General features: G+C 49.7%; 1 protein-coding gene across 4 annotated transcripts in view; it reads left to right on the top strand.

The window, feature by feature from the left end:
- The first annotated feature begins 4027 nt into the window (after positions 1-4027).
- The window catches only part of ikbkb (inhibitor of nuclear factor kappa B kinase subunit beta), a 33109-nt gene continuing 9573 nt past the window's right edge, over positions 4028-27563 (top strand). Inside the window, exons 1-13 of one of the 4 annotated variants that reach the window (XM_088932653.1) lie at positions 4028-4087; positions 10779-10935; positions 14163-14257; positions 19046-19163; positions 19379-19448; positions 20194-20282; positions 21458-21547; positions 21809-21933; positions 23610-23717; positions 23984-24113; positions 24880-25074; positions 25968-26082; positions 26569-26692. In XM_088932653.1, the coding sequence (XP_088788779.1) occupies positions 10831-10935; positions 14163-14257; positions 19046-19163; positions 19379-19448; positions 20194-20282; positions 21458-21547; positions 21809-21933; positions 23610-23717; positions 23984-24113; positions 24880-25074; positions 25968-26082; positions 26569-26692 (1364 nt within the window). In that variant the 5' untranslated portion in view covers positions 4028-4087; positions 10779-10830. Of the gene's footprint in view, positions 4088-4508; positions 4856-10775; positions 10936-14162; positions 14258-19045; positions 19164-19378; positions 19449-20193; positions 20283-21457; positions 21548-21808; positions 21934-23609; positions 23718-23983; positions 24114-24879; positions 25075-25967; positions 26083-26568; positions 26693-27563 lie in introns of those variants that run through there. The other 3 variants (XM_088932645.1, XM_088932630.1, XM_088932638.1) reach the window with 3 other exon arrangements.

Consider the following 27563-nt stretch of genomic DNA (forward strand, 5'->3'; position numbering starts at 1 on the left):
TGGGTAGTCCCGTCCACAGATCAACTGCTTCAGAGCCAGCTGAAAGGAACAGGGTTCACACAGATGCCTTTGGTTCTCTGGAAAAGGAAATAAAAATAACAGTAATGGGATTTATTTAAGCGTGACGCCACTTCTCCACTATGTCGCTTCGTATAGATGCTGCCTCAATGTACAAAAAACACAAGGGCGGTTATCAATCTGTGTAATTGATCTAATCTAATTGATCAATCTGTATAATTCAAATGAGCTGAGATCTCATCTGGCTGCTACTTGAAGGCTTCAACAACACAGTCCGGGAAGCTTGTTCCATACTCCTGCAACCCTTTGGGTAAAGAAGTGTCTCCTGTTCTAGGTTTTAAATGCCCTTGCACGTAGTTCTGTTTGTGCCCTCTGGGTGCTGTCTTACTGTCGATTTTGAAGAGATGCCCTGAAGGCAGAAAGATGGGTCTAGGTCTCTCTGGGGTGTACTGTGCTGTTCTGTGGAGACAGGGAAGATCACAGTGATTAAGGCCTTCGCACAAAGGTGTTGATATGTGTCTGTTGCAGGTGGTTCATTCATTTCATTCATTATTGGGAAACAATTTCCCTGGTAAAGCTTGCTGTAATCCAGGACTTTCCCTGGAGGCACAGGGCACAAGATTGAACTGTGAGGTCATGGAGGAACATGCAAACTCCACACAGAATGTGCACCAGATCGGAATACAACCCCAGACTGAGCTGCCTCGAATTTCATATAAAATATAAAGTGTAATATAATAATTTTAATACCGGGACTCACATTCATGAAAATGGGCCTCTACCTTCTTCCTCCCAATAAATACAATGAAAGTAAATGAATATCTTTATTAGCTTGTTCTTCTGTGCCACTAGTGCGCTTCACATTTTTACATGAAAACAAAGAAGTATTAAATCCATAATGAAAAGTTATGTCTTTATTCAAAGGTTAGCAGAGGGATAGAAAGAAAAAAATATCATGTTGTTCATTGTAAAGGTAAGTACCCTTTATGGACAAGAAGATGATACAAGCAGCCAGGAATGTCAAGTGTTTTCTTTAAAATGTGACATAGTCTGTCATTTATCATTTCTTAGACAAGCGTGTATTCAGGCCCTACAGGGGCTCAGCCTGCTTAACCAACCAGCTGCCTTCTTCCCAGCATTAGCTAAATCCTTATAGCTAACAAAGATAAACAACTTTTAAGATACATTTTAATCCTCTCTACATCTATCTAAATGTATAGCAGCACAATGGGATTAGTAGAACAATCCCATGTTTTTACCTAAGAACATAAACTCACACAGATGGATCAGGTCAGAGAGGAGAGGCGACATCATCTACACTGCCTGCACAAGAACTTTCAAATTCATTGAGCTTTATTGGCCTGACCGAGGAATTACAATGTTGTCAGAGGATTAATAATTAGCAGAACATTTACAGACATGTACAACTGCAGGATATTATAATTTGAGAGGCTCCTTCTCTGTTCCTTGGGCTGTGAGAGGAGATCACACACCAGGCTAAAGACTATGGCCAGGCTGTGGTCACTGGGCCTGTCCTCTCTGGGTATCCTGGTCTGTCTGTTTCCAGTTCCTATGGCCAGGCTGTGGTCACTGAGCCTGTCCTCTCTGGGCAGCCAGGTCTGCCTGTGCCCAGTTTCTATGGCCAGGCTGTGGTCACTGAGCCTGTCCTCTCTGGCTATCCAGGTCTGCCTGTGTCCAGTTTCTATGGCCAGGCTGTGGTCACTGGGCCTGTCCTCTCTGGGTGTCCAGGTCTGCCTGTGTCCAGTTTCTATGGCCAGGCTGTGGTCACTGAGCCTGTCCTCTCTGGGTGTCCAGGTCTGCCTGTGTCCAGTTTGTATGGCCAGGCTGTGGTCACTGAGCCTGTCCTCTCTGGGTATCCAGGTCTGCCTGTGTCCAGTTTCTATGGCCAGGCTGTGGTCACTGAGCCTGTCCTCTCTGGGTATCCAGGTCTGCCTGTGTCCAGTTTCTATGGCCAGGCTGTGGTCACTGAGCCTGTACTCTCTGAGTATCCAGGTCTGCCTGTGTCCAGTTTCTATGGCCAGGCTGTGGTCACTGGGCCTGTCCTCTCTGGGTATCCAGGTCTGCCTGTGTCCAGTTTCTATGGCCAGGCTGTGGTCACTGAGCCTGTACTCTCTGAGTATCCAGGTCTGCCTGTGTCCAGTTTCTATGGCCTGGCTGTGGTCACTGAGCTTGTACTTCATCGTGGTTTGCTTCACCCTGTTGTTCATAACATGCTTGAGGTGCAACAGGCACACATGTCTGATAATAGGTAATGCCGGCCCAGAGACATGGGATCATGGGAGGTCAGACTGGGGTCAGTTAGAGGAGTCACAGGTGTGAGAATTCAGTCTCCTCTCCAGCTCCCCCGTCCGTATGTGTGAGGGAAACAGCTGTGGATCCCGGGAATCTTGTGCTGAGCCCCTGTCACTAAACTGTCAGAACCAAATCTTCTGAGCTAATCGGAACGCAGCACTTGTCCCGCCACACACTGGGCCACACAGCCTGCCGAGCAGCACCAGCGCACGGCCTGTCTCTGACTGTAATGTGGACCTGTGCTGTCTGCCGCCCCCACACTGCGCACACACATCTCACTTCCTGGAACCGATTACACCTGCTCCTCCTTTCTGCCTGTCTGCCCCCCCCCCCAGCTCCTCGAATTTCACAACCCCCCCAGTGTGGAGAAGAGACAGGGCACAGTTCCCACTGGCCTCACCCACTCTCTCTCCCGGCCCTTCTCTGAGCTTCTCCGGACTAATGTATATATGACATTAATAGATAATTCATCTTCATCATCTCAGGTTAATAAAAACCTCAGGTCGTGACAGGAAATCACATACTGGGCTGCAGCAAACAGAACTGAATTCTAAGGCAGTAGCTGATCTTTTCTGGCACCACGTTCTGGTGCTGTGCGGCCATTCTCAGCCACCCTTGTCCTTGTCTGAACTGTTGTTTCTTCGGATTGTGAGAGAACGCACCACTGCTGGTTCTCTCGAATGTCACACTTGTCTCCTGGACTGCCTCGACGGAGACCAGGTCATTTGCTGTTGCGGGACGGTCAGCCCTTCCTGTGACTGACCCAGCTGGGGGTCAGCAGCTCGGGAGGAGAGGAGGGACCGAGAGTGTGGGGCGGCTCTCCAGTTCATTGCTGGGCCAAGGATAAAGCAACAACCTGACATTGCAGAGAGGGGCTCAGCCAGCACATCGCTGGGAGTTGGGAGGAAACCAGTGCACCCGGCGAAGTCCCAAGGGTGCACAGCGAGAACATGTAGACTCCCCTCAGACAGTCACCCTAGGCTAGGATCAGCAAGCAGCAGCAAAGACCAGGACAGCAAGACTGCACCCCAATTGCTGCCACTGTTATTATTAATCTTATTGGACTTACCGCTAAGCAAAGCACAAACATGTCAGATTACACAAGGGTACAGCCAGGGTAGAGCTGTGGGGTTTACTGGCAGCTGGCTCCTCACCCTCTCTATTCCTTCCTGATCTTCTTCTTCTTGGTGTTATCCCAGACTACTGACGGGGCGTCCCGGCAGAGAATCCAAAGCCGCAGACCGGCACTCTATGGCACCACCGCCAGTAGACAGAAGGTGTCAGGGCAAAATCCAGGGGACCATCCATTCGGATTCTCCCAGACATGTCCTCCTTTTTTGCCCCTTAAAACCCCACCCTGGTGGAATTTTCAAATGTCTTAAAAGTTATTCCTTTAATCTTTTTCCCCACATTCTTTTAAAACGGTTCTCGTACAAATATCTACTGGAGACATCACCAATACCCCTCCCCCCAGCCCCTACACCCCCGTCCTCTTGAGTGAATATCCCAATCAGGTAACCCCGGATACACTTCTATAAATATTACCTACACCCCCCCCCTCCGCCTCCTGTGTGTCCTTGTTCGGATTTGTGAAATATGGTGACTCTAGGCGAAACGGAAAGTCGCAGTTGGAGCGCGCTGAGGTGCTGGGAGAGGTGAATTCCAGAATAACCGTTCAGTCTTAGTCATGCAACACATCGCACTTGACACAGCGCAGAGGGCAACACACCAGCCGAGCTTGTGTCTGGAGGAACAGGTACAGTACGCTCACATACTGAAGAAACGGGGGAGTTTGTTGACTAGGGTGGAAGCGTGAGAGATCGACAGCGCAGGCACACTCTTCTGTATGGCCTCGCTGTAAATGTGAACGAGTGCTTTGAAACAAAACCAAGAAGACGAACAATATCTGTGGTGTCAAGAGCTCCTTCGGAGCACCTCGCGTGACTTCAAGAGGCTGAGAACCGACTGTCACGCTACACCGCAATTCCCCTCTTAAAACATAAAACACATAAAAGTGTCGACCTAGTTTCTACATGAAGAAAAAAAGTATTACAATGCGTCAAGAGCAGCTCGGTCCCGATACACTAAAGCAGCTACTGGAAACGCGGTGACAGTCTTCCTAGTGACGTCATCACGCGCCAGCGACCTCACCAACCACGTGACTGCCAGGAAGCTGCCTTTTCAGGAAGTGAGTCTGACAAACGGAGAAAGTTTGCAAACAACTTCTCTTCTTTTAAACAGATTTTAAGTTTGTAAGCTTGCATACATATTTTTATATCTCTGACCTTACCCTTATTCAGTTACTCGTAGACCACTGAAAAAAAATATACATTTTATACGTGGAGTTCAGCCACAGCTGGCAAAAAGAAATATAAAGATCTTTTTTTACGGAGAGATTTTTACGATCATGCCTGTTGGTCATTTATTCAGGGATTTGTCTATGAGAAAATATCCACTGAGACTGGCGTGTTTGCGGCGTCGATTTTAACACCTTGACAGAAACACGTCTCCGTTATCGACGCAGGTAAGAGCTTGATATCGCCTGAAGCACATTCCCTCTCCCTGGTGGAGGCAGATATCGACAGCCGATACAGAACTGTTCCACTCCCTGTGGGGCCTTTTTCTGTCTCACCTGCTCGGAGCAGGTAGCACCAGTACTCTAAAAATAATAATAAATATGTGAGAATCTTACAGTATTTCTCTCCTAGTCTGAACGTGACCTCACTGCCAGTGGGTGTATATATTTACAGTATATCATCTCTCTTGCACTGACTGTGTGACACACTGTTTCCTGCAGTGTGAGCACTGTGAGTGCTCCTAGCGTCAGCGCCATAGTGTCCAGGACTGTAGTCCCTAGCGGCCACAGAGCCTGCTGTTGTGGACACTCTTCGCCCGTGTTCCGAATGAGCGCATCCAATCCGTTGAGTGACCCTTTTCCCAGGTCGCCATGAGACGGATGTGAGATCGTCGTTAGAGAGGTCAGAACAGCAGAACCAGAGCTCATTTGGTTTTTAACCCACTATGGCGACACAGTCCCCTAGAAGTCCTGCCTGCCCTTAATTCTGCAGGGAAAGGGAATGTGAGTACAGATACGAGGTGATGTAAATGGTGAACTAGCACAAGGATCTGTACTGGGACCACGGCTCTTCCTAATACTGTATTGATCAGTGACTCTGATGTGGGTCGTCAACTAGTCAACATTGCAGATGCTACTAAATTAGGATGATTGTCAATCACTGAAGAAACTGCAAATGGAAAATGAAAAGATTTAGATACATTTCAAAACTGGGCAAACACTTGGCGGGAATGTTTAATGGAGACAGATGCAGGATTGTGCAGGTGGAAAAAAACACTCTTTAAATGCAAAACGGCAATCGCTGAGTTAGAGGAGACTACTGATAAAATAGACTCATGTAAATAATGTGCCAACAGAAACACCTCTCTAGTCAGTGTGGGGCAGCAAAATGCCAGGATATATAATTTACAAGCATAGAATTTAAATGAAGGGATCTTATGTTACAGCTGTGGAATACACTAGTAAGACCCTATTTAGAATATTGTGTGCAGTTATGGTCACTACATTAGAGAATAGATATTGCTACTCTGGAATCAGGCCGGGGATGAGCAAACAGATTCCTTCTGGATCTCTTCTTCTGATTGGAAAGTAAAAGATGAACTATTGGATATAAGGGAAAAAAACAGCTTGAACCTGTGTTTCAGACCGAGAACAAGAGGCACCTTTTTGCCCAAAGAGATGTGGGAGTGTGGAACAAGTTACCCAGCCGTGTGGTTGAAGCCGCTGTCCTGGCTTCTTTCGCGGCAGCTGGAGGAGATCCTCCAGTCAGGACAGGAGGCACTACTTTAGACAAAGGGTGGTGGGGGTGGGGAACATGGTATCAGCTGTGTGATTGAAGTCTATATCCCGGCTTCTACCAAGAACTCTACAGCTGGATGAGATCTCCAGATCATTTAACTAGCTACCGAAGGCGCTAGATGAGGCCTCCTCCTAGTTCTCATTTGTAACCTCCTGTGCTCTTGACCGCCTTTTGGTTCATCACCATTCACTGCTGTTTGGAGGAGACGCTGTGAGGGTCTGGGCGGAGAGGATTTTTGTCAATGAGGGAGTTAGTCAAGAGCTGCCATGCTGGCTCATAGTTGGTGAGCTGGGAATGGTGGGAATTTGACCCCCTTGTGTAGCCTGATCAGTGCTCTCCTCAGTGAGAGATTCAGCTGCCATACGTACTGGTGCAGGAGCTGTAATATGTATAATGTCACATGATCACTTTGTAAAGCTTATCCGGTTCAGGGTAATGGTAGTCCAGAGCCTATCCCAGGAAGCATTGGGTGTGAGGCAGGATACACTCTGGACGGTCCATTGCAAGGCACACATAGACACAACCATGCATGCACACACCCACATAACATACACACGCTCACAAAAAGGCCAGTTTTTCCAGAAGCCAGTTAACGTACCCGTATGGCTTTGGACTGTGGTTGGACACAGGAAGGAAACCCACGCGCACACAGGGAGAACATACGGACTCTACAAAGGTAGCAGCCCAGGTCCAGAGTTGAACCCAGAGTCCCAGTGCAGTGAGGCAGCAATGCTAACCACTGTGCTACTGAGCCACCCTACACAACAGTGAAGCATTAACTGGCACTCACTTGAGACTAAAACGGTGTATCTGAGAGGCCCTGCGGTTTTCCACCTGGTACTGGAGGAAGCATGTTCAGAATCACTCAGGGTAAATACCTGCACTAGCTGCTGCTTTACAGCACATCAGAAATGCTCGCAGGCAGGTGGAGGACCATGTGGCCCCATCTCTGCACGTCTGGGTCGGCACAGGCCTGTCATCCCAGCCCCCCCTGTCAGCTTCTGCAGCATGGCTGGCTGGCTCGTTTACCTGCTGCCTGCGTGCAGGAGCTGTGGGCGTCACGTCCCCTGTGTTTTCAGCAGCTCTTCCAGTGAAGGCGCACACCTGTGTCCAGTTTGAACACAGGTCTCACCTGTGACCCTCTCCAGGTCCATCACACGGGCCTGCAGTCCCGACAGCCCTGGGCTTCGCTGGTTATCGACTGGTCCAGGGTTCACCTGTCTGTCTGTCCTCCGTGTGCATGGTGGGGGGGACCCCACTAGGGACTAGATAGATAGATACTTTATTGATCCCGTGAGGGAAATTGCAGTGCAACAGCAGCTTAACACACACAACACAGCCACAGTGTAACGAATTATATAATAATAGTACAATACATACAATACAATACAAGAGTTACTCACAGTCCGGACACACAAGAACAAACTAGAACAGAACAGTACACAGAAAATCGTATCATACATATGAATATAAATATAGATGTAAAATCCTGACTGGGGGCTCACAGCATTGTGAATGGAAGTAGAAGAGAGCAGATGCACAGAGAGGAACTAAAGTATGTGTAGCAATTGAATCGATTAACTGATCAAGGGCTAGAGTGAAAACTGAGCCAGGAAGACCGTGTGTCCTCCTCAGCACCAGGTCTGACCTCTCCTCAGCCAGAGCCTCCTCTTTTACAGTGCTCTGTCTCTTCTCCCTAAATCAAGCTCTTCGGCACCAGAAAAATCAGGTCTGTTTTCAGATCCTTTCAAACAAGGCTTTGAAGAATTCCCCAAGCAGCGTTCTGATCTTAATTCCTTGTGCAAATATGGCCAGAGAAGATCAGGATCACAGCTTGTCCTGGGCGATGGAGGAGAAAACATTCCACCCAGCCTGACTTGAGGGAAAATGTGCGATTTCCCTTTCATTAGTATTTCCAAGCCATTTTTCACAAGAAACGCTATTTGGCAGAACCCTGCAGTGCTACTGGGCCCAGCTGTTTGGCAGAACACCAGGCTGTCTGGATGTGTTTGAGTCACTCTTGCTGTCTCTGCAGTATCGGGGTATCATGTTATTGTGAGTGTTGTGCCTTCCCTCTGTGGCAGCGCCCTGTGACGTCGCGTGACGTCGCCTGCCGTGCACAGAGTTCGTACTCGTAGTGCGCCAGACCTTGGCCAAAACAGATCGGCTGCAGGACTCGCCGTAACGTTGCCTTCTGACTCACACGCTAGTTTATTAATCAGGCGGGTTCGCTGGCGTGGGCGCAGGCACGCTGTCAGATGTATCCACGGAAATACCCACTGACCACAGAGGAACAGGGGAGAGCGTCTTGGACTCCTTCCCCACAGAAAGGACACTTCATGCTGTGTGTCAGCAGCAGCAGCAGCAGCAGCAGCAGCAGTCGTCATCGTTATCATTCCCATTCACACGCAGTATGAAGAAAAAAAAACTCTGTGTACATTACTCCAGCCAGGCCAGATGACACCAGCTTTATTTTCATTTGTGAAGGGCAAATATTTGGGCCGTCCTACTTCATAACTGCTGGTGTTGCAGCTGCTCAAATATTTAGTGCTGCAGAAACCTTGCAGCACATACTCACTCAGTATCTTTGATATAGCATTTTCCCTTCCTTCAGACATTATGACACTTGCCTGCTGTTTTTCGACTTCCATTGGTCTACCTGTAAAAGACAGCAGCCTAAAACAGGCACGGGGTGATCTCCAGTTGCAGAATTTTACTCCAGCCATCATTATTGATATCACGTGATTATTTAATTGATAGTTGGCACAGTCAGTCTAACAAGGGTGGGGTTGAATAAATTGGATTGAAACTGTGGATTGATGGTTCCTGATTCAGACTGATAGTGATCTTACTGCCAGTATGAAAATTAGCACTCATCTATGCTGCTTCCTGCTCATGCAAACTCGGCTTTTACCAGTATGTTTATGAAAACTGATGTGTGTATAAATGATGACAAATGGGCATATTTAGCTGAAGGCCATGCTCAGCGCAGAAAGGAATCAGTCAGTGAAGGGTGTCAGAGGTGCTGGGTAGGGTTGGGAACCTCCTCCCTCTCTCTGGGGCTCTGTGCACAGACCTATATCCTGTTTCCATTACAGTCACGCACTGTGTACAGAAAATATTGTACACACAGGCACACTGCAGTGCACACACACTCAGAGATGTGCTAAAAGATACACTCAGAGATGTGCTCAAACATACTGTACACACACTGAAAAATGATGCTGTACTCACAGTCACACTGCAGACACACACACTCAGAGATGTGCTAAAAGATGCTGTACTCACAGTCACACTGCAGGCACACACACTCAGAGATGTGCTAAAAGATGCTGTACTCACAGTCACACTGCAGGCACACACACTCAGAGATGTGCTAAAAGATGCTGTACTCACAGTCACACTGTGGTGCACACACTCAGAGATGTGCTAAAAGATGCTGTACACACAGGCACACTGCAGTGCACACACACACTCGGAGATGTATTGAAAGATACTGTATTTACAGGCAGAGCACCACGTTTCTGACTGGCATCAGTTTAAACAAATCTGGAGGATTTCAAGTAGCAGCAGTGCTGTGAGCAAGGTCTCTGTGAGCATGCTATGATGACAGAAACCGAGATCATAGAAGCAGGATGCATCCCACTGTCCGAGCAAATAGGCTACCAACCACCCCTTTATTACGTCTGTTCAACTAGAGGGGATTTTTCTGGGTTAGTGGACCCCTTTCGCAAAAAACACAAAATCATCCCTGCTGCTCTGATCTGACCTGTGTAGGAATTGTGTTTGAAGAAATCAGCCCAATGTGAGCTGAAAAGCCCATAACACTCGTGGTTGTTGTCAGGAAATGCCATCTGAAATGATGCGCTATGAATGAGCAATGCCGGCCAGCAGATCTAATCTACTGTACATAAGCACTGCAGGAGTAGATGTATTATGCCACTTATTTGAAGTTCTAAATGATTCCCCACTTAGTTTCTCATTTCTGGAATGTGTCCCGTTTGTAATAACCAGAAGAAAGGAGTATAGCAGCCTCCTCTGGTTTGTGCCCTTCCTTACGTACTGGCTAGCGCGGGGCCAGGACCTGTGGCAGAGAGTGAGGGGCAGTGCTCCAACAGAGGGGAAACGCAGATTGTTCTCTTGGCAAAAAAAGGCAGTGTTGTTGTTACAAAAGCTGCAAAGTTATCGTTCACCACCCCCAGAACAATTGCAGGACCCATACAGGGGCCCCAGGTCATTCTGCGTGCTGGTGGTTTTTTGCAGCTGGACTCCTGGGGAGGAATGGGAGAGTGTGAATGAGCCAGAGAGGAAGGAGAAGACAGAAAGAGAGGAAGAGGGGTTGCTGAGCAGGAGAGAGAGAGGGTCCGGAGAAGTGTGAGCCGTGAGACGGATCAATTTGCTTTTTTTGCTCATTTTCATAATTGTAAAGATTGTTTTTATGCGATGGTCAGCTGAGGATATAAATAATGCAAGGCAAAAATATCACCGGGACAGGATTGACGTTTGTTAAAAGCGGAATCGTCGTGCCGCACCAAAGTCAAATTTTAACTGCCGCTCTTTCCTTCCCAGCAGCCTCGGCGGTTTGCTTTGTGTGAGTACAGTGTGCCTCCCCGCCCCTGAGACGATGAGCCGCCCGCCCTCCCAGCAGCTCCAGAGCTGTGGCCCCTGGGAGCTGAAGGAGCGACTTGGCACTGGTGGCTTTGGCAACGTCACCCGCTGGCAGAACAAGGTACGGCGTCGGCCCTGCGACTCGGTCACCTCTGTCTGCTTGTGATCCCTGCGATCCTGCCGGTTCTCTGCCAGTGCGAGCCCTGGTCTCGTTTCTGTCCACCTTGCAGCCATGTCCGCAAGGTCTGTGCCAGCTGTCTTCGTCATGTTCTGCTGCTGTGCATCTTTCTCGGCTCTCTAGGACAGCTCCGTTACTCTCTGCTCCGCATATTCATCTGTATTTGTTTTTCAGCTCTGTCTCAGCTTCATGGTCCTGTCAGCTCTGTTACTCTCTGCTCTCTGTATCACCTGTATTTATGTTTCTGTCTCAGCTCCATGGTCCTGTCAGCTCTGTTACTCTCTGCTCTCTGTATCATCTGTATTTATGTTTCTGTCTCAGCTCCATGGTCCTGTCAGCTCTGTTACTCTCTGCTCTCTGTATCATCTGTATTTATGTTTCTGTCTCAGTTTATTGACTGCTCAGTTTCTGTAAGTTGTCAACGTTCCATTTTTCTCCCTTACAGGATGTGTTTGTTTCCATCTCACTGTATCTGATGTCCAAATCTGTTGTGTGGTTATCGGGGTTTTTAATTTGGTAGTACTTGCTGTGCTTTTCTGGTGTTTTTGCAGTCTGTGTCAATCCATTCTTTTTTTGTTTTTGTTTTTCGAGTGCATTTTTTAAGTTCAAGGATGATTTCTCAGATAAATGATTTCAATCTTGTAAAGCCTAATTGATGCCTGTTTTATTGGGTGTATGCAGTGTGTTTTTAGATGTTTTTTCTGAATTTCTTGCTCGGTCAGAGTCTTCTGGGATTTGGCTAGGTTGTCTGTTGCCCATCTGTTCCACTAGTTGAGGTCATACAGCTGGCTATCATACCGTCAGCGTGTCTCTTGATGTACAGTGTGATCTGGCTGTGGGTGGGGAGGGGAGTTGGTGTCTGACTGTGGAGGAGGGGTCCAGTCCACTGACAGCCTTGTCCATCACGCTGCTGCCCAGACCTGACCTGTAAGTGGTGTAAGGGAACCTTCCCAAAGAGCCCCTCTGCTTCTGTCATTGACGAAGCACAATGTCCAAATACTGGCAGGAGCAGTATCAGTGTACTGATAATATAAGATGTGTCCGATGTCAGACCTTGACAGAGCTGTTGCTGGTCCACACGTGTTCTTGCACCTGTGTGAAGTGACTGGTTTGTGGTATGGACAGGACTGTCCTCTCTCTCTGTTGTAGTTTTTGGCACACTCTTTGGTAGGATTTGTGAAAAAAGATCAGATGTATAGAAATGGGCTGATACACACAAGCTTCTTTTCTTAAAGTAGCATCAGACACATCTGATATTATCAGTACACTCTGCTCCTGCCAGTATTTGGACAGTGTAAATAAGAGCTGCAGGCTCACTTTTCTCTCTAAACAAGCCCTGGGCTTCGTTTACATTTTCCTGTTGCTGTAATTAATTTTTTGATGGTTTTCGTATCCTGTTCTGTTTCCTGTTTGGTTCATTGCCTCTGATTCTGCTATGATTGCTGTTTGCAGCGATGCCTAAGAGTAGCAGGAATTCAGCAAAAAAATCAAAAGTTCAAACCTGATTTCTGAAATTTCAATGACAGGAAATGATACAGGGGGAAGTGTGTGAATGTTGCATCCAGCTGCCAGCTGAGGGCTGCACTAGAGAGCCCTGCGGGCGTTGTGTCACAACAATTAGACTCCCCCCGTCCACTTCCTGCCCCACACAGCTGTGAGAACGTCTCTCGCAAGCAGACATGCCGAAGCTTCACAGAAGCAATCCAGTCAATAAGTCATCCTGGGGTCATACATTGCACTTTGCCCTTTGACACCTAGCTCGTTTCTGAAGATCCCTTCAACCATCCACCCAGCATCAGAAGACTGCTTTTCCTGGTGAGCATTGTATCATTCCAGATCCTGTCCCGGGAAAAACACAGGTTGTAGGAATTGGAACTGAGGACACATGGGTACCGTCCGACTGAAACTGGAGCACCTGGCTGATTACCCATGCCGACAAAGAAAGAACATGCAGACTCCACACAGACAGGTGTTTAGGGCTGTGATTACACCCGGAACCCTGGAGCTGTGTGAGGCTGCAGAGCTGAACCACTACAGCACCTCTATGGAGATCGAAGTTCAGTTTACACAAGCTAAAGTCCCACCATTCTGCTTTGATTTTTTTCTCACTCCAGAAAACTGAAAACAGCCAGTTTACCTCCAAGCATGTTACAGCTGTTACAGAACTAGAATGTATTTGGTTTAAAACTTGCAGTTTCATCCAGCTTCTGACTTCTCCCTCCCTGATCAAACCAGGACCAGCTGTTCAGGTGAAGCTTCCCGGCACACTTGTTGGACACACGAATGTCTTGCAGCAGCCAAAATGAGCTAAGCTGGGGTTAAATTACCCTCTGCACACAGACTCACTGGGGTTAAATACTCTCTGCGCACAGACTCACTGGGGTTAAATACCCTCTGCGCACAGACTCACTGGGGTTATATTGCCCTCTGCGCACAGACTCACTGGGGTTAAGTTGCCCTCTGAGCACAGACTCACTGGGGTTAAGTTGCCCTCTGAGCACAGACTCACTGGGGTTAAATTACCCTTTGGAAACAGACTCGGTGTGAAAGGTGGACATAGCGGCCTGGTAGAGTGAACCTCCTAACTAGAGATGTAAGAGATCTGTTCATCGGAAGTCTGCCGAATGCGTTTATGTGAAGTATAAAGGAAACAGCTGCTGAGCTGGCTGCTATGGAGCTACATTTTTTCAGGACCCTTCAAAGGGGGCTATTGGGATAGCTGATGCGCTTGGAGGTGAGGTGTCCGCGTTAGGGAGGTGAGACCGCAGTGAGTGATGGGGACCTGGGCGTGCCGGGCTCAGGGAGGAGGCCTGGGGCTTGTGTGTCATGGCTCAGGGACCGGCTGGCCTCTGTCTGTCTTCCGGACTGGTGTGGGACAGCTGTGGCCGAGTCTCCGAGCATCAGCGTGCGCAGGAAACGGGAACCGGCCTCAGCCCACATCCTGCTACACTCTCGCTGACTGTCTGGGGCACATGTGCAAAGATGAAGACTTGTAATCGCAAACAAAGCGTAGATGCAGTCAGACAGAGCTTCCAAGGCTTAGCTTGTCCCCCAGTAATGCCTCTCCTGTCCTGTGGACCGCGTCAGTTTCTTGTTCGAACTGGCCGTGCCTGTTGCCCTCTTTTGTGACGGTGCTGCTGTGTGGTTTTTGTCCCCCTGTCCGACTGCAGGAAACGGAAGAGCAGATTGCCATCAAGCAATGCCGGCAGGAGCTGAGCGCCAGGAACCGGGAGCGCTGGTGCCTGGAGATCCAGATCATGAAGAGGTGAGAGATCACGCCCCCCCCCCAGCGTGAAGGATTACCGTAGCTATGCTACAGTGTGGTGCAGCTCAGTGCAGAACACTGCTAGGACAGTGTATATGATATGGTAAAGTATAGTGCAACACTTTACAGTATAGTGTAGTATCTGATGGTGAGTTTCAGTATATTACATTACATAAAATAAAGGAGTATCCTGTAGTATGTTACAGTATAGTCCAGCTCTGTACAGTGTAGCATAGTATTATAGGTGCAGTATGTTCTAGTGCATTACCTATATTGCAGTATCTTATAGTTGATATGTAGTATAGTGCAGTATCTTATAGTATGTAACAGTGTAGTACTGCTCTATACAGTATAACAGAGTATGCTATAGTTGCAATGTAGTGCAGCATGCTGTACAGTAGTTACAGTGTAACTCAGGGTGTTACAGTTACAATGTGGCACAGTGTAGCGCAGTGTGCTATATTGACAGTGCAGCTCAGTGTGTTACAGTTACAGTGCAGCTCAGTGTGTTACAGTTACAGTGCAGCTCAGTGTGTTACAGTTACAGTGTAGCGTAGTGTGCTATATTGACAGTGCAGCTCAGTCTGTTACAGTTACAGTGTAGCGCAGTGTGCTATATTGACAGTGCAGCTCAGTGCGTTACAGTTACAGTGCAGCTCAGTGTGTTACAGTTACAGTGTAGCGTAGTGTGCTATATTGACAGTGCAGCTCAGTGTGTTACAGTTACAGTGCAGCTCAGTCTGTTACAGTTACAGTGTAGCGCAGTGTGTTACAGTTACAGTGTAGCGTAGTGTGCTACAGTATATTGACAGTGCAGCTCAGTGCGTTACAGTTACAGTGCAGCTCAGTGCGATACAGTTACAGTGCAGCTCAGTCTGTTACAGTTACAGTGTAGCGCAATGTGCTATATTGACAGTGTAGCGCAGTGTGCTATATTGAAAGTGCATTTCAGTGTGTTACAGTTCCAGTGTAGTGCGGCAGTGTGCCTTGAGTGTGAGCGGGGTGGCATGTGTCAGTGTTTGTGTCAGTGTGAGTGTGTTAGTGATCAGTGCGCACTGTGGTTTGGTTTTGTGGGATCAGACGTGGGCCGGGGAGGGTGCCTGTGGTTCAGACAGTTGTCTGTGTCACCAGGAAACCCTGTTAAATAGAAACATTAAAAATGCTTTTTTGAAAATTCACACGGAACACCAACCCCAGCCCCACGACACCGCAGGATGCCAGCTCGGGACAAACAGTTGAGCAGGGAGGTGGCAGCGGGCTCTCTGCCTCCTGGTTCTGATAGAACATGGCCCTATAAATACCGCGCCACCAGCTAAAAATAGCTGTGGTCTTTATACCCTTGCGTTTTATTTTGCCAGATTAAAACAACTATAATTATCTCCCAGATTGTTTCCAGTGAAGGTTTTTCTGAACAGTAAACAGCGTGTGATCATTTTGCATGTGCTGATTCACACTTCGTGTAGCTCGTGTGTGAATTGCCGAAATCCCTGATAAGACCAAACTCCAATCACGCAGCCACATGCTTCACATCTGCCAAAGAGAAGTTGTGTCCTTTCTGCACACCTTCAGACCTGTCTGACACTCCAGCCAATTCTGACCCGCTTAGAAAGTCACCTATTAGTCGTATCAGAACCTCTTCTTATTTCTTTTCCTCTCTTAATTAGCTTTATTATGATTTAATTTATATTGTATTACCTTATGTATTTTCATCGTAGCCTTACAGTACACAAGATACTGTGAGTGTTATTTGCAACGGAGCAAAACATCAACTTTATTGTCAATGTCAGCTGAAACAGAAACAAAAGAAAATGAACACACAGTGCCAGCTGAAATGGTAGGACCTTTGGAAGATGCTGCTGTCCCTGTCCTGTTGTGCCCTGTGCCCATTCACTGCCAGATTACTTTCAAAAGTAATCCACTACACTTACAAGTTGCTGTTAACTTGTGTAATTGATGAACAACAGCATTCTCTAATAATTTCTCTATGTAAGGCATCTTAAATACCTGGGGTTCTCAATGGCCTGTCTTTGAGTGAGGAGATGATCAGATTGGTAGATACTTTAGCGGACAAAATGTCCTGAAATCACACCTTAAGATTCAAGTTTTCTTTATTTGCCATATACAAGAAGTGTATTGGAATGCTTACTCGTTCGGCTGTGCCCAGTAACATTAGAGGAAGAAATAAAAATGCACAAATGACAAACAGACATGGACAATAAATTCAGACAATAGACATTATAATACAGCCAGGACAGGACCGAGTGCAAACAGTGCAGTCCCTTAAAGTGCAGGTGCTAATGTGTGCAGGTGTTAATTTGAGCTGTTTAAGATCTGGACTGCTTGGGGGAAGAAACTGTTTTTGAATCTATTCGTCAGTGTTCTGATACCGCGATACCTCCTGCCAGAACCCAGGGGTGAAAACAGATCGTGGCCAGGGTGAACTGGGTCCCGAAGTATAGCTCGAGCCCCGGCTGTGGCAGCGGTCGAGATATATCCGGTCGATGGAGGCTAGCTCGGTCCCAGTGATTTTCAGCGAGGACCTCACCACCCTGTGTATGGCTTTTAAGAAGAACAGCTCAGGTCGTTGCCCTTTTGCGAGGAGAAGCGTGGAATTGGAAGTATGTATTTGAAGTCGGAAGGGAATGACGTGTCTGGGTAATGATAGTGAGCTTGTTTTTCGCTGCCTGTCGTGGCGTTGGGCCCACCTCAAGGCCGTGCTGGAGCTTTGTGTATTTTGTGGGTGCTTGCGTGAGCATGGCGTTGTGAGACTGGTTGGGCTGGCGGGGGTGGTGCCAGGCAGAATGGGCTGCGACTGTACTCACAGGATGTTCCCAGCCAGATACAGTGCGCTGCTCTCGGAAGAAGGAACTTGCTGTTTTCTGCGTGCGTTATGTCGCTGGACTCGGTGAACAAACCTTCAGGAAGCACAGATAAGCCATCTCGCTTACTTGTCCCCCTACCCAGGGACGGGACAGCTTAGGGTCAGGATTCGAGCCCTTCCCAAGGCCCCAGGGGCCGGTCGGACCCGAGCTCTTCCTGGTTTCTTCTGGGTTATGTGAGCTGAGGGGAGGGGTAACTGCCCCACGGCCGCAGGTGGTACCCTCTTACAGAGCCACTGGGGTGGAGCAAGGGGTCATGGGCTGATTTACCACAGCTCTGACCTCACAGGGGACTCACTGGCCCTTTGGGTATGAGTCAATAAGCTTTTCAAAACCACTTCACAGCTCTTATTATCATTGTCTTTGTCGTTTCTGTTCTCAGTCTCCAGCGTTGTTAGTATTCCATTTCATTTTTGATGGATACATTTTTATCATCTGGATCTTTTCTGTGTATTGTTGTTGAACTGGATTTTCATGAGAGAATCTGTAAAACGGTCAGTTTGTTTTGTTCCATCCATGACTATTAAAAGCACTTTCCATTATTGTGTTGATATGTGGGGAGAGAGGCAGAGCGCAGCGAGAGGGCCTGTGGTGTATCTGTCTGGCCCAGGGGTGTAACTCTGTAGTCGCCTGGACACCAACACTAAAACTACCCTCTGTTTACTGTTTCTCTCCGTCTAGAGTCACTCTGTCCAATCTGCCTCTCCCTCTCTCTAAACTCGTTGACTCTAATTTGCCTTCCTCTGCTCCCTCTCCCTCTGTTCAGAGTCACTCTCTTTTAACCTGTCTCTCTTCCTGCTCAGTGTCCCTCTGTCTAGTGTCATTCTTTACAATCTGTCTCTCTAGCCTGCCTCTCTCGCCTCCTTCTCTACTTCCTCTCCTTGATTGCAGTCACTCTCCCTCCCATCCTCTCTAATTGGGTCCTCTCTCCTCTTCTACTGCACTCAAGCATTCATTCCTCTTCTTCCTTGTCTCTGCAAACTATTCGCTACTTTCCTCCCGTTTTCCATGTGCAACCTCTCTCTCTCCCGGTACCCCTCTCTCCTCCTCTCTTCCAGCCAGATCTCCTGCCCTCTCCCTCTCCCTTTCTGTACACTGTACCCCTCTCTCCTCCTCTCTTCTGGCCATCTCTATCTCTCCTGCCCTCTCTCTGTACACTGTACCCCTCTCTCCTCCTTTCTTCCTGCCAGATCTCTGTCTCCTGCCCTCTCCCTCTCTCTTCCTGTACACTGTACCCCTCTCTCCTCCTCTCTTCTGGCCAGCTCTCTCTCTCCTGCCCTCCCTGTACACTGTACCCCTCTCTCCTCCTTTCTTCCTGCCAGATCTCTGTCTCCTGCCCTATCCCTCTCTCTTCTTGTACACTGTACCCCTCTCTTCTCCTCTCTTCCTGCCCTCTCTCTCAATTTCAATTCAATTCAATTCAATGTGCTTTATTAGCATGACCGATGGGTACAATCAGTGTTGCCAAAGCAAATAAAATAATAAAATTAACATGGAACAAAACACAAAATAAAAGTAAAATAAAATCTACAGACCTATTACAGACATTTACAACAAAGACATATTATAGAATATTGACATATACTGTAGGCGGATGGAGCATTATTGGGAGACAGACTCACTGTTCCTCAGGCTGTGACAGGAGATCACATACTGGGCTGCCAGTTCAACTGAGTTCCCTCCTCCCTCTCCCAGTAGGACTGGGACCCGTTGTGATTCTGGCAGGTGTGGGAACTCTGGGACTAGATTTCTGAATTTAGGGAAGAATCTCTCTCTCTCTCTCTCTCTCTGTACCCTACCCTGGACTTCTGTCTTCTCCCTCTTCTGTCTTCCTGCCAGCTCTCCCTCTCTCTCCCCCCCATACCTTGTGCCTCTCGGTGTTAATCTGTTCGGTCTCTCTTGCTCTCAGGCTGAACCATGAGAACGTGGTGGCAGCGAGGGAGGTGCCAGAGGGATTACAGAGACTGGCCACCAATGATCTGCCCCTGCTGGCCATGGAATACTGCCAAGGAGGCGACCTCCGCAAGGTCAGAGGTCAGAGGTCAGGGCTGGGGAGGGTGGAACAAGGTCAGGGATCCCCGAGACAACCTTAGTGAACCTCCAGGTCAGGGGGGAAGAGTAAAGAGCAAAGAGGGGACAGAGAGGAGGTCATGTTCACAGTGGAGAGAGGAAACTTTTGCTGAAGATGATTAAATGCTTTGGCTGTGAAGCTCACCCTCCCTTCTCCATCTTCCCTGTGCAGTACCTGAACACCCTGGAGAACTGCTGCGGCATGCAAGAGGGCTCCGTCCTGATCCTGTTGTCCGACATCTGTGCGTGAGCGGGCACAGCCCCACGCGTAACTCGCACAGCCTCCCCCCCGCCGGCGCAGACACTGGCACACAAAACCCGCCGGGTCTTTTAGAATTGGGAAAACTGGCAGAGAGCCTGAACCCTGACCATGTAAACAGAAGCAGCCCGGCCTGTCCTGCCGTAGGACGCCTGTTGTGGAAATCCCAGTCAGTGCGCTCTCGCAGGGGGAGTGAGCGCAGGGATGTGGAAATGAGTGTGCGTCTCTTCCTCTGGTGTAGGGTGTGGGACCCCGTACCAGGGCTCTCCCTGCTCCTACAGACACGCCCTGGTGCTGACATCACCATGTGACATTAACCAGAGTCATGACTCTCCACCACCGTTCTTGTGTGCCAGAGCCCTTGATGTTTCCCACTCACTGCCGCTCAGCTGCTGTTTCCTGTCCATTTCACTAGCACTGACCAGGAACCACTGCTGCAGTCCAGTCTGGTTTAGAAAATGTGGGGGAAAACCGTTCCTCCAGTTTTCCTAAACATTTCCACATGAATGTTAGGCATCTCCATGAGTGTCTGAGTCGGGCCCTGCACCAGATGCTGTTGTGTTGGTGTCTGCTCCTTTTTCTGCTCTGTGTTTTGCCGCACATAATCGCATACATACTTCGCTCAGTGATGCACACCGATATGTACTCTGGCTCACACACACTAATAGATACAGTTAAGTCTGAGTTATAACTGTGTAATGTTGTTTTAATTGCTTCCTTCCTTCCAGCCTCTGCACTGCGCTATCTCCACAAGAACCGGATCATCCATCGTGACCTCAAACCTGAGAATATCGTCCTGCAGCAGGGGGAGAAGAGAGTGAGGCCTTGGTGCATCCTTGACACACTGTGCACATGCCTCCCCAAGACACCGTACACTGCACACACACGCCTCCCCAAGACGCCACGCGCACACACACATGCCTCCCCAAGACACTGTACACTGCACACACACACACCTCCCCAAGACACTGTACACTGCACACACACACCTCCCCAAGACACTGCGCGCACACTCAAACACGCCTCCCCAAGACACTGCGCGCACACACGCCTCCCCAAGACACTGCGCGCACACACACACACGCCTCCCCAAGACACTGCGCGCGCGCACACACACGCCTCCCCAAGACACTGCGCGCGCGCACACACACGCCTCCCCAAGACACTGCGCGCACGCACACACACGCCTCCCCAAGACACTGCGCGCACGCACACACACGCCTCCCCAAGACACTGCGGGCACACACACACACACGCCTCCCCAGGACACTGCGCGCACGCGCACACACACGCCTCCCCAAGACACTGCGCGCGCGTGCACACACACGCCTCCCCAAGACACTGCGCGCACGCACACACACGCCTCCCCAAGACACTGCGCGCACGCACACACACGCCTCCCCAAGACACTGCGCGCACACACACACACACACGCCTCCCCAAGACACTGCGCGCACGCACACACACACACACGCCTCCCCAGGACACTGCGCGCACACACACACACACACGCCTCCCCAGGACACTGCGCGCGCGCACACACACGCCTCCCCAAGACACTGCGCGCACGCGCACACACACGCCTCCCCAAGACACTGCGCGCGCGCGCACACACACCTCCCCAAGACACTGCGCGCACACACACGCACACACGCTTCCCCAAGACACTGCGCGTGCGCTCACACACACGCCTCCCCAAGACACTGCGCGCACACACACACACACGCCTCCCCAAGACACTGCGCGCGCGGACACACACGCCTCCAAAAGACACTGCGCACACGCACACACATGCCTCCCCAAGACACTGCAAGCATGTAGCTCCACACACCACTGGCACACTCACACACTACAGTTACACTCCTCACTCCTGACTGGCTAAATCTCATCTCAGCCACCAACACACTCTCTTTCTCTAATCATCTTTTAAAGCCCTATAGAGTGTAGTGTGCTTGTATTTCCTCCCTCACGGTCCCTCTCTGCGTCTCTCAGCTGATCCACAAGATCATTGACCTGGGCTACGCCAAGGAGCTGGACCAGAGCAGCCTGTGCACGTCCTTCGTGGGCACGTTGCAATACCTGGTGAGACCACACCGGGGGGCGGTCGGGCGGGCGGCGGGCTTGTGCAGTTTTTCCTTCCCACCTGGGCTAGGGCCTGGGGAAGTGATTCATTTGCGACAGATAAGAAAAGGAAATTTGAGCCGTATTCTCTAGATTACCTCATGTGTTTTCTATGTATAACCGTGATTCAGCCTTCCCGATGAAAAACATATAATAATTTTGCCCCATCTCTCATGCCTTCTGTCTTCCTCCCTTTCCGTGTCTCTCCACCCTGGATCCCAGGCCCCGGAGCTGCTGGAGCAGCAGAAGTACACGGTGACGGTGGATTACTGGAGCTTCGGCACGCTGGTGTTCGAGTGCATCACCGGGTTCCGCCCTTTCCTGCCCACCTGGCAGCCTGTGCCCTGGTAAAGACCCCTCACACACACACACACACCTCCACCTTCCTAGATATTCCTGGGTACACCCTCCACATCGGCCCCTGGAATAGCAGCCTGATAAAGAATCAGGAAAAATCCATCTGTAGACTAATGGTTACAGCCTGTGCCTTCGTACTCTGGAAATCTTGGATTTCCAAAGTTTTGCCTATTGGAATGCTGGGATGCGCGTTGCACGTATCCGAACGGCAGAGGGGAATAGTGTGCGAAACAGTCCCAGCGTGGGCAGGAGGTGCATTTCAGTGCCCGGAGCAGGTCTGCACTGGGGCGAAATCTCGTCTGAAGTGTCGGAATGCGTCTTCAGCATGTGACAGGAACAGAAAACTGCCGACTGCTCCGTGACGGAAGAGGACACTGCCGGAATATTGGGCTTTCATGCCCCTGTCTGTGGGCAAACTGGAAGGACCCTTCTTCCAAGAATGGGGGGTTTTAATGAAAAGATTGCTTTACAGTATAAACAGCAGCGGCGGCGCTCTTCACAATTTGAAAATCGTGCCTAACAAATCCTAGAGCCACATTAACAATACCCTGCAAACCCCACTGTGTTGTATGAGTGCCGCCTGGCCTGCAGACCTGCCTGTATTGAAGCACTGCAGTAGCTGAAGGCAAGAGACACTTCGTATGGATCTATGGGTTCTGATCACCAGGTACAAGAACGACAAAGAAAAGAGGCTCCGGGAAGGTTGTTATTGCATTTTCTGTTTATTTTCCTGATCTACTCAGAAATAGCTGTTTCTGAGGCATGGAGCACTCAGAGGAATGGAAAACTAAGGCTTATACGAAAGCCTGAGCCTCTTGGAGGATTTAGGAAATGGTGCGTCATTTCGGAGACTACGAAAGAGCGATCACAGAGATGTCCCAGGAAAGCGCCCGGGCATCGTGTTAAACAAATAGAGAGTCAGCTCATCTGGAGCAGAGGTCAGTGCAGCCCTGAGTGACGCCAAGTGCCCTCCGATGGCCATCAGCTGAGTCTGTGCAGCGTCACTCTGGCCCTGCTCTGGAAAGCCATGGGAGAGAACGGTCAAGGGGGGCTTCAGGGTTGGTTCTGTGCCGAGTGCGTGGTTTGATAACGAGAAGGGGAGCTGGGTTCGTTTTTAATGGAGGCGCTCCAGCACGGAGGAGGCAGGGTGCCAATCTCGCAGTGACCACAGCCTCGTTCTCCATGCGGTCTGTTCCCAGAAAAGCCTGGGTGGCTCCTGGCGTTCCCCAGTCATGCAGGGTGCCCAGTGTGAGGGTGAGGCCCGGTTCTGATTACAATGTTTTCTTGCCTTTTTGGTCTCTGCTCTGGGGGAGGGAAGGAGTGGGAGATATCAGACAGGCGCAGATTTTTCCTTTGTCGTCAGCGTTGATCCCGGAGCACGGGGAGTCACTACTCTTTTTTCCCTTGTCTCTCTCTCTCTCTGCTGTCTTCGGGCACACCCTGGCACTCCCATGCCCCGCTTTCCTGGTGCCTCTCTGCCCGTGCTCCCCTCTTTCCTTTCCTCCCTCTCCCACTCGACCCCACTGCTCCTTGATCTTCCTGTTCCTCTTCCTCGTTCTCTACGCCCACCATTGTCCCTTGTCCCCTTCCCTCTCTTTCTCCTCCTTTCTTTCCTCATCCCCCCTTTCTCTCTCCATTGGTCCCCTTCTGTCCTCTTCTCTCCCAGGCACACCAAGCTGAAGCAGAAGCACGAGGATGACATCGTGGTGTACGAGGACCTGTCCGGAGAGGTGAAGTTCTCCAAGCACCTGCCCCAGCCTAACAATCTCAACCGGTGAGCCTCGCACTGGGCACCAGGGGGCAGCAGAGCACCCTGCTGTGGCTGTTCCTGGCTCCTAGTCTAGGTGTACAGACTACATTGGAGTAGTCTCGTCTTGTAGTTGTGGAGACTACTGCGCTTTGCCTGCTCTGTTGATATCTACAGTGTCGCATGTGATCGTGCGTTTTGTTTTGTGAGCAACTTGCAATGAAAGAAAGCACTGTTATATTATGGAGTTGAGGTTTTTTTTGGCTGCTGAGTGCCGCGTTTCCTGTGTCCAGGCTGCTGTCCGAGAAGCTGGAGCGCTGGCTGCAGCTGATGTTGAAGTGGAACCCCCGCGAGCGAGGCAGCGACCCCCAGTACGGACCCCACGGCTGCTTCAGGGCACTGGACGACATCCTGGACCTCAAGGTCAGAGAAGTACTGAGGGCCAGGAGCTCTGAGACAGTGTGGGGCCCGGAGACAGTGAGGGCCAGGGGCACAGACAGACAAAGGCACTGCGCCACTCAGTCACAGAGGCACTGGGACACTGGGGGCCAGAGGCACTGAGACACTGAGGGTCAGAGGCACTCCGTGACAGAGGCAGTGAGACAGCGAGGGTCAGAGGCATTGAGACACTGAGGGCCAGAGGCACTCAGTTACAGAGGCAGTGAGACAGCGAGGGTCAGAGGCACTGAGACACTGAGGGCCAGAGGCACTCAGTGACAGAGGCAGTGAGATAGCGAGGGTCAGAGGCACTCAGTGACAGAGGCAGTGAGGCAGCGAGGGTCAGAGGCACTGAGACACTGAGGGCCAGAGGCACTCAGTTACAGAGGCAGTGAGACAGTGAGGGTCAGAGGCACCCAATTACAGAGGCAGTGAGACAGCGAGGGTCAGAGGCACTCAGTTACAGAGGCAGTGAGACAGCGAGGGTCAGAGGCACTCAGTTACAGAGGCACTGAGACACTGAGGGCCAGAGGCACTGAGACACTGAGGGCCAGAGGCACTCAGTTACAGAGGCAGTGATAGGGCCTAAGGCATTATCTTCCCTATCTCTCCCCTTCCTTCTCCCTGTCTCTGCTTCTCTCTGGAGGTATGAAAAGGTTACTTTGGTGTTGACAAAACTGTTATGAAGGAGATGAGTGCGTTGGGTAATAAATACACAGTCTTCTCTCTGTCCATCTTTCTCTCTCTCCAGCTGGTCCATGTGCTGAACATGGTGACTGCCGAGATCTTGACCTATCCGGTGCAGAGCGACGAGGGCGTGGCCTCCCTGCAGGAGCGAATCGCCATTGACACCAAGATCGAGGTGGCCAATCAGGAGCTGCTGCTGGAGGCGGGGATGACGCTGGACCCCCAGAAAGAGGCGACGCAGTGTGCTGTGGATTACAGAGTAAGAGCAAAACAGGGCAGGGAAGAGAGACAGGGGGCGGGGCCGTGCGAGAGGGCAAGTAGTGAGAGAATGAGGATAGGTCAGCAAGATATAGTGGGTGGGGCAGTGAGGTACAGAGGGTGGGGCAGTGGGAAAGAGGGCGTGGCAGCAAGACACACAGAGAGAGAAAGGTAGGGAGCGGAGCTGAGTGTTGACATGCCTTCATTGTTAGAAAGACAAGATTTCCCCTGATGTGAAAGAAATGATTTTTTTGATTAAGCATTATATTTCTGTGGAGATGAATATGGGTGCTTACAAACCATATGCTGGAAACTCTGGACATGTGTTAGTATTCTTACCAACAAGCAGACCATTGGAACAGTTATTCGGTGTTAATGAACTATTTGGGACAATTAGCTTGAACTGACAAAGCTTAAACGAACCTCACTCACTTATTTCACTACTCTTATTTCTCTGTGGGGGCATTCAGAAAACAGTAGTCAGACTAGTACAAGTGCATGTCTTAAATTTAAAGTGGACGTAATGTTGTCTGCCCTGCGTGTCTGTGGTTTAAGGGCAATTGTAAAACCCTTAGAGGGGTACAGAGCATGACAGATGGGGAAGGGAGGGAGAAGGGTTTCTACTGGGGTATTTCTAGGACAGACAGATTACAGGCGTAAGAACATTTTACAAGTAAGATATTTTCTGTTGATTAAAAATCTGCAAAATGAATGTGCCAAGAAATACGTTATTCATAATACAGAGGCCGTGAAATTAAAGGAAAGCTCAAATGCAGTGAAACAGAGAGACTTGACTGAACTAATGGCCACTGCACTAGATCACCGCAGCAGTGTTGGCGATGCAAGCCAGTGATGGCCGGTCATCATAGTCTAACCCCTGTGTGTCCCGGCCAGCTGATTGACGGGCGGCGCACAGACACGCCGCTGGTCTTCCTGTTCGACCGGAGCCGCGGCAGCTACGAGCCCCAGTTCACTCCCCGGCCGCTGCCTGACAACATCGCCTTCGTCCGTGAGTACCACCGCTGAGCGCGCTGTGAGCGCGCGAGAGCTGATCAGAGCTCCGCTGAGCTGCTCTGCAGGGTTGCTCTGGCGACAGGGGAGCTGATGTGAGCTAGCCCAAGCTTCTTCACTCCTGAATAGCTTGACTGAGCTTCCTTAAGAGTCACCTGATGATAGAGGAGTTATAGATTAGCTCTCTAGCCTTCCTTCCTGTATGCTTTTTCTGACTGTCTTTGTGTCTTTCTTTCCCTCCCTCTTCCTCCCTCCCTCTCTCTGTGCGTCAAGGTGTCTCTGCATGCCCTACCTGTGCTTGTCCCTCTCTTTCTTTCTGCCTTACCCTGTTTGTCTATCTAGTGTACGTCTGAACCCTTTCTGCATGTTTAGGTGGTCTGTGTGTCTGTGCCTCCTGTCTGACCTGTGTGTTTGCTGTGCGTATCTATGCCTGTGTGTCTGTCAGTCCTGTCTCTCTGCCTGACTCCCCTGTGTCTGTCCTCAGAGAAGGACCCGAAGCGGGTGCTGGCATACAGCCCCCTGCGGCGCACCTGGGGCCAGGCCTGGCACTGCATCCGCATGCTGAAGGAGGACTGGCAGCGACTGCAGCAGGGGCAGAAGGCTGCTCTGTAAGGCGCTATACACACTCCTATCTCCCTTTCTCTGTCAGCTTTAGATAGAAAGGCTTTAATGGCATGTCTCTAGAGAATTACAGGTGTGCACGTACCATGAATTAAACACATGCACCATATATTACACATGTACTGTAAATACATGCTGGACATTTTGAACACGGATACTGCATATTTAACACTTCTACTACCTATGACAAAGGTGTGCTGTATATGAATCATGTTCACCATATGAAACGTACACCACATATTAAACTTGTGCAGTGTGTATTAAACGTGTGTACTGCATATTAAACACCTGCATTAACCAGGCATGCTGTATGTGAAAGGGGAACCGCAGTCCCAATTTCTCAGACGTTATTAATTCTCTGCAACAAAATAAATTCATTGACATTGTAGAAAACTTTAACGAATTCCGAATTAAGCATGAAATTGTGAATTTTGTGGAAGTACTGTAAGTCGCCAGGCTGTTGCAAACCCCCGGCCTCACCATGAGCAAGAGTGAGAGTTCCCTGGAGCTGTGACGTGAAGCAGCCCTTCCTGCTCACTAGTCACTGTACTCACTAATGCGACGCATGAGCAAATAAGTACAGGTCGTGCAGCCGACATTTCAACGCAGAAATGTTCCAAAGTAATCTGCATGCACAGTTAACAATTAAGTAGTATTTGTCGGCAAAGCCGTCTCGAAGTTGAGTGCTATATTTCTGTTGGATTAAAAGAGATGGATTCACAAGCCTGCTTGTTTACAATGTCACAGGGCCGCTTCACATCACCGGAAGCCTTGTTGCCTCGTTCTGAATTGCGGAACATCTGGTTTGTCGTCTGGTTTGTAATGTAAATTGGAGGTTTTACAAGTTACTGTGATCCT

The sequence above is a fragment of the Atractosteus spatula genome, chromosome 2, assembly GCF_055471065.1.
Source record: "Atractosteus spatula isolate fAtrSpa1 chromosome 2, fAtrSpa1.hap1, whole genome shotgun sequence".
In the NCBI taxonomy this organism is placed as follows: Eukaryota; Metazoa; Chordata; class Actinopteri; order Semionotiformes; family Lepisosteidae; genus Atractosteus; species Atractosteus spatula.